Source organism: Macadamia integrifolia, chromosome 14 (assembly GCF_013358625.1).
Source record: "Macadamia integrifolia cultivar HAES 741 chromosome 14, SCU_Mint_v3, whole genome shotgun sequence".
NCBI lineage: Eukaryota > Viridiplantae > Streptophyta > Magnoliopsida > Proteales > Proteaceae > Macadamia > Macadamia integrifolia.
The window spans coordinates 11,056,524-11,063,493 of NC_056570.1; the positions used below are offsets into that span (position 1 = coordinate 11,056,524).

Below are 6,970 nucleotides of genomic sequence, written 5' to 3' on the forward strand. Positions count from 1 at the left end.
TGATGTACTGACCAAATTGCTTTCTACCTCAACTCGAAACTCTTTGAACTTTTCAAAGGTTTTCAATTTTTAGTGCATTAGGTAAATGTATCTATATCGAGAGTAGTCATAAGTGGAGGTTACAAAATATTCCCAACCATACCTCGCTTGAACATTTATGGGACTACATACATCAGAGTGAATTAATTCCAACAAGTCCTCAACCCTCTTACCCTTAAATGAAAAGGGTTTCTTGGTTATTTTTCCTTATAGACAGGATTCACAGGTTTGATAAGGTTCTATCTTTAGACTTTCCAAAGGGCCATCCTTGACCAACCTGTTGATTCTATCTACTCCAATATGACCTAACCTAAGGTGCCAAAGGATAAGTGGAATTATCCAGAGCTGATTTCCTTTTTAAAGTTACATTTGAAAATTCATTTGCATTTAAAACAGGTTTCAAGAAATACAAATCATTCTGTAAACAAGCAGTTGTAATAAATAAACCATTCAAACGAATAGATAGTTTAAATCCAAATTAAAATGAATATCTATCAACAACCAGTTTAGAACAAAACAATATTCTTCTAAAGGAAGGAACATAAAAACAATCTTTTAAAATTAAAACTGTTTTTTCAAAATGCAAACTAAATTCTCCTACGGCCTCTATTGTGGCCTCAGCTCCAGTTCCCATCTTGAGACGAACCTCATCCTTGTTGAGTCTTCTTGTCATCCTAAACCCTGTAATATATTACAAATATGGGTAGTCGAACCAAAGTCAACCAACCACGTATTAGATGGTTCTTCTGACAAATTAGAGTCATAAATGAGATAGGTTTCAGATATACCTTTTTCTGGCTTCTTCTTCAAAGTCGTCAGGTATCCACAATGATTTCTCTTCCAATGTCCGCCCTTTTTACAGTAAAAATAAGGTCCTTTCTTGGGTTTCTTTCCCTTCTCCACTCCTTTACTAGCCACCTTAAGGGTCTTACCCTTCTTGGTCTTCTTCTTCTTCTTACCTTTCGGTTTAAAGGAAGAAGGCTTCTTTTCAATAGACAAGACCTCAAGCTTATGCTTCTTAGATGCTGCCTCCACTTCTTGCAATATGTTGCCTAGCTCTGGAAGCTCTATGAAAATTTTATTCACATTATAATTACAAATAAAAGATCCGTAGATTTTTTGAGGTAGTGAGTAGAGTATGACATCAGTTTTATAGTTTAGCTTAAAGGATGTCCCCAGGGCTTCTAATTCTTGGAATAAATTCTGTAATTTCATCACATGGTCGATAACTGAAATCCCTGGAGTCATCTTAGTGCTGTGGAGGAGAGTGACAAGCTGATGATGTGTATGTCTATTTTTCCTACCATATAAAGAAGTTGCAGATATGGCTAGAAGAAGAAAAGAGAAAGGTTGGATAGGATTTGAGAAACCCATGTGTTTAATGTCACTTTTGCCCTTTAATAATTTTTTTTTAAAATTTGTATAATAAGTGGGACTTTAGTGAGTTGTGGGCTTGGCCCATTATTCTTTAATGGTATTTTTAAGTTTTTTGGACTTGGACTTGGGCTCAACGTTCACTTAAGAGTTAAGTACTATTTAAAAAAAAAAAACAGTTTTCCATTGTGCCTTTTACATGATGTGTCCAATTCTTAGGTTTTAGAAACCCTAAAAGGTTTATAGGTTTATAGAATCCTTTAAGATTAAATATGATTTAGTTTTGGGATTCGGTTTGAGGTATGCATGTGTGTGGACAGAGATGTTTACAATCTTCATTATGTTTTGACATATTATATGATGATATGCCAAAATTGTTATTGGAGAATTAGTGACCTAGACATGTGGTTTTTTATAACTGTTATTTTTCCACATTATTGGAATGAAATCGAAAGGATCAAATACATAATATGTGTAATGGTTATGACATTGTTAATGGTTATGGGATTTAAAATGGATCATGATGATGGATATATGGATAGCATGGTATGCATTTATACGGTGGTTTGTATTTTATTTCTCTCTCCCTCCCCTTTTCTTTTTTTATAAAAATATGTACTCCCCTTGGGCAGCCCAAATGGTGTGTTGGTTTCTCAAGGTTTCTTTATATTAAAGGAATATAATAGAATTTGCATTTATTTATTTTTATCGTGAAAAGTCTGGAGGAGGAGATTGCTTAGAGGAAGCAGTGGGAGATGGAGAATCAAGTTTTGTTTTATTTTAATATAAAAGTTATCTTGGTTATAATTATTTGCATTTGCACTATCACATAATTATGTTGTGTGGGAGCAATTAAAAGAGGCTATGTTACTCCCACCCATTGGAATCAAAATGATTTGTATATGATGACAAATTCAATCTGACTCCAGATGCTATCCATAACCACTAAGGCTTTATTTTATATTTCATATGGATGATTATTCTATAATTCTTAGTTACATGTGATATATGGTGATATTATCACCCTATTGTGTTTTTAGAATAGATGACGGTTCCCATTTCCCTAAACTTAAAAGCAAGTGTGATATAAAAAAACCTAACTGGTCGGATTTCCATGGCCTCCCTTAGTTGGTAGATGTAGAGGTCATATTGAGCTACTTTTGTAGATGCCGATAAGATAATGCTTGAGTAGTTCTCTGAGACCGTCTTCATTTATCTCATATGTGATAGGTAGAGAATATGGTCAGTGGGAGGTGTATTGCGATAGTAGACACTAGCCCATGATGCTATGATTCACTCCGAAACAAAGGGTATACACTTGACTTGAGTGTATATTAGCCGATAGGAATGGACATGACACCCAAGTGGCCAAAAGTATTGGAAGTCTTCGAGATAGACAAAATAGTCCACTCAACCAACATGTATATGACGAACTCGAATAGGCTAAGTCATGTGCATAAGGGTTGAGATGTTCCAATCACACCTCATAGCTAAAGGGAAGCTTAAGGTGTGGGTAATCGTTGTATTTAGACTTACCCCTTCTTTTCAACGATAATTGTCATACTAATTTTCTCTTGTACATCATGTAGATATTCAATATATCAAGCCAAATGAACTACGCTACCCTCATTAAAGACCATATCCTGACTGGACCCAACTATATTGACTAGAGGAGGAGCATTAAATTGCTCCTAACTGCAGAAGGTCTAATGTCTGTCATAGAAGACGAAGAACCTTCATTCCCTGAGACTATGGATGGCGAGGAGAAAACTGTTTATAAGTTGTTTTGACAAAACAATTCTAAGGCCATTAAGTATTCTGTAAAGGATCTAAGTTTTGCTAAAGACATGTTAGAGGAGTTGAAGAAGCTATATGGTAGGCAAAACAGACATGCACATCATCAGCTTATCACTCTCCTCCACAACATTAAAGGATGTCCCTAGCATGGTGGAGAGTGAGAAGCTAATAATGTGCATGTCTGTTTTGCCTAGCATATAGCTTTTCCAACTCCTCCAATATGTCTTTAGCAAAACTTAGATCTTTTACAGAATACTTAATGGTCTTGCCTATTGAATTTGAAACAAGGAGCTTGGCCTTAGAATTGTTTTGTCGAAACAACTCATAAGCAGCTTTCCCCTCGCCATCCATAATCTCAGGGAATGAAGGTTCTTCGTCTTCTATGACAGAAATTGGACCTTCTGCAGATAGGAGCAATTTAATGTTCCTCCTCCAGTCAATATAGTTGGGTCCAGTCAGGATATGGTCTTTAATGAGGGTAGCGTAGTTCATTTGGCTTGATATATTGAATATCTACATGATGTACAAGAAAAAATTAGCATGATAGTTATTGTTGAAAAAAAGGGGCAAGTCTAAATACAATGATTACCCACACCTTAAGCTTTCCTTTAGCTATGATGTATGATTGGAACATCTCAACCCTTATACACATGACTTAGCCTATCGGAGTTCATTATATATATGTTGGTTAAGGGGACTATTCTATCCGTCTCGAAGACTTCCAATACTTTTGACCACTTGGGTGTTATGTCCATTCCTATTGACTAACATACATTAAAGTCAAGTGTATACCCTTTGTTTCGGAGTGAATCATAGCATCATGGGCTAGTGTCTACTATCGTAGTACACCTCCCACTGACCATGTTCTCTACCTATCACATATGAGATAAATGAAGATAGTCTTAGAGAACTACTCAAGCATTATCCTATCGGCATCTGCAAAAGTAGCTCAATGTGACCTCTACATTTAACAACTAAGGGAGGCCATAGAAATCCCACCAGTTAGGGTTTTCTATATCACACTTGCTTTTAAGTTTAGGGAAACGGGAACCATCATCTATTCTAAAAACACAATAGGGTGATAATAACACCATAAATCACATGTAACTAGGAATTATAAAATAATCATCCAAATGAAATATAAAATAAAGCCTTAGTGGTTATGGGATAGCAACTGGAGTCAGATTGACTTTTTCATCCCATGCAAGTCATTTTGTTTCCAAGATGGGTGGGAGTAACACAGCTTTTGTTAATTACTCCCACACAATATAATTATGTGATAGTGCAAATGCAAATAATTATAACCAAGATAACTTTTACATTGAAATAAAACAAAACTTGGTTCTCCATCTCTCGTCGCTTCCTCTAAGCAATCACGTCCTCCAGTCTTTTCACGATAAAAAGATAAAATGCCTAATTGTATTACATTCCTTTAAAATAAAGAAACCTTGAGAAACCAACCCACCATTTGGGCTGCCCAAAGGGAGTATTTATTTTTATAATAAAAGAAAAGGGGAGAGAAAGAGGGAGAGAGAGATTAAATACAAGCCACCTTATAAATGCATGCATGCTATCAATATATCAATCATCATGGTCCATTTTAAATCCCATAACCACTAACAATATCATAACCATTACACATATTATGTATTTAATCCTTTCAATTTCATTCCAATAATGTGAAAAATAAAAATTGTAAAAACCACATGTCTAGGTCACTAATTCTTCAATAACAATTTTGGCATATCATCATATAATATGTCAAAACATAATGAAGATTGTAAGCATCTCTGTCCACACATATGCATGCCTCAAACCGAATACCAAAACTAAATCATATTTAATCTTGAAGGATTCTATAAACCTGTGAACCTTCAAGGGTTTCTAAAACCCAAGAATTGGACACATCAGGTAAAAGGCACAATGGAAAACTGGTTTTAAAAAAAAAAAAATAGTACTCAACTCTTAAGTGAATGTTGAGCCCAAGTTTAAGTCCAAAACATTTAAAAATACCATTAAAGAATAATGGGCCAAGCCCACAACTCACTAAAGACCCACTTATTATACAAATTAAAAAAATTTAAAAAATAAAAAAATATTAAAGGGCAAAAGTGACATTAAACACATGGGTTTCTCAAACCCTATCCGACCTTTCTCTTTTCTTCTTTTAGCCGTACCTGCAACTTCTTTGCAGTTTTTTTTTTTACTGTTTCTATGAACAGTGTTCACTGTTCGCTGTTCAAAAACGGGGAGGCTCCCTTTGTTTTTTTTAAAACCAAAAAAGATTAATACTTTATTATATTATGTATTGAACACCAGTAGGGAGGCTCTAATACCATTGAAGGTGCAGAAACGATTGGATTATCCCACTGGTAGGGTCAAACATTCTAACAACCATTAATAGAGGGGTGTCGGTCATTACCTGAAACTCCATAAGTGCCGAGCCTCCACATGATCTTAGCCCTTTCATAGTGAGTCCTTCCCACACATACAACTTTTCGTTCCCTATGAATCCAAGCTCCTCCACAATAGTCAGGGTTTTCCCAAAAATCCTAATTACCACTCAATTACTAGTGTAGAGCGTAAGAGCAAGAGAGAGGGAAAGGAGCACGGCTTTTAAAGGAGAAGAAAATAGAATCGTGTATTCACTTTGTTTTTGAGAGTTCATATATATTTTCAACCAAAATCCCTATTAGTTAAATTTGTAGATAAACCCAACTTTGGCATAGAGATTTCCTACTTGGAGTTAATCACTCACTAAAACAAATCTTATCATTATTGATAAGATATTAAATAAATAGTAAATTACTAATTCCTTTTTCTTTTTCCTTTTTCCTAACACTATATACATCACTCGTTGCTCAGTCAAAAATGACCTCTCTGCCCTGAGGAAAGAGAGAGAACGGGAGGTGGTAGAGAACCCTCAGCTCCCAGGCAGGAAGCTGCTCCCTTAACTTTAATGATAATACCAAAGAGAGGAAGAGGCACAGACCTTTGGTGCACCAATTCCATCTGATCTCGACTCAATCACATTTCCTAGGTGGTCGACTCTCTTTTTTATTATGTCATGTTTCTGCAACAACAACACATGTTACATTCAGATATATTCTTAAATAGGATGCTAACTGTACGACCAAAAACAAGATATATTCTTAAATAGGATGCAAACTGGAAGTCCAAAAACAAAAGATAAGTGAGACAAAGGAAGAGTCAGATTAACAAACTATATCGTAGTGCTGCTCCCCACTGATATCCATGGCATCAACACTGAGAAGGGAACATGCAAGAGATGGAAAAGTCACATCAAACTGAGGGAATACAGAAAATAAATTATTTAAGCATTAGCCCTTGAATAGGGAACCACAAGAAAAGCAATACATTTTTTAGATGATTCAGAAAATACATTCGTGCATAAAAAAATAACCATCCAAATAGATTAACAAGGGAGAGAAAGCCTCCATCTACATTCTAATTAATTAACATATAGAGAAACAAACAATTCCTGGGCTTCAATTAGTACCCAAAAGTTATAAAAATTGTGGATTTTAATCCAACAGGTCGGTCACAAAGATAGTCAAGATAAAATCATATGACAAAAATGGTGGTTCCACAACCCCTGTAAACAAATATAATAAAAGGAAGGAAGAAAAATGCAAAATTTGAGAACAGTGCCAATGAACAGGCCCGAGAAGAGTGAGGAGGGTAAAAGATAGAGAAAATGATGAGATGGCCAACTTTTTTTTTTTTGGGGGGGGGGGGG

General features: G+C 35.4%; 2 protein-coding genes across 2 annotated transcripts in view; both read right to left on the reverse strand.

The window, feature by feature from the left end:
- Nucleotides 1-620: 620 nt before the first annotated feature.
- The window catches only part of LOC122061465 (endoplasmic reticulum-Golgi intermediate compartment protein 3-like), a 13,370-nt gene continuing 7,020 nt past the window's right edge, over nt 621-6,970 (reverse strand). The window contains exons 3-7 of the mRNA XM_042624729.1: nt 6,435-6,518; nt 6,203-6,283; nt 5,633-5,715; nt 828-1,106; nt 621-720 (exon numbers count right to left, since the gene is read on the reverse strand). Of these exons, the coding sequence (XP_042480663.1) occupies nt 5,677-5,715; nt 6,203-6,283; nt 6,435-6,518 (204 nt within the window). The 3' untranslated portion in view covers nt 621-720; nt 828-1,106; nt 5,633-5,676. The remainder of the gene's footprint in view (nt 721-827; nt 1,107-5,632; nt 5,716-6,202; nt 6,284-6,434; nt 6,519-6,970) is intronic.
- On the reverse strand, nt 3,376-3,862 carry LOC122060617. The gene is made up of 2 exons (XM_042623747.1): nt 3,806-3,862; nt 3,376-3,723 (listed from the first exon to the last, which is right to left on the reverse strand). The coding sequence occupies exons 1-2, from the start codon at nt 3,860-3,862 to the stop codon at nt 3,376-3,378; spliced, it is 405 nt and encodes a 134-aa protein (XP_042479681.1).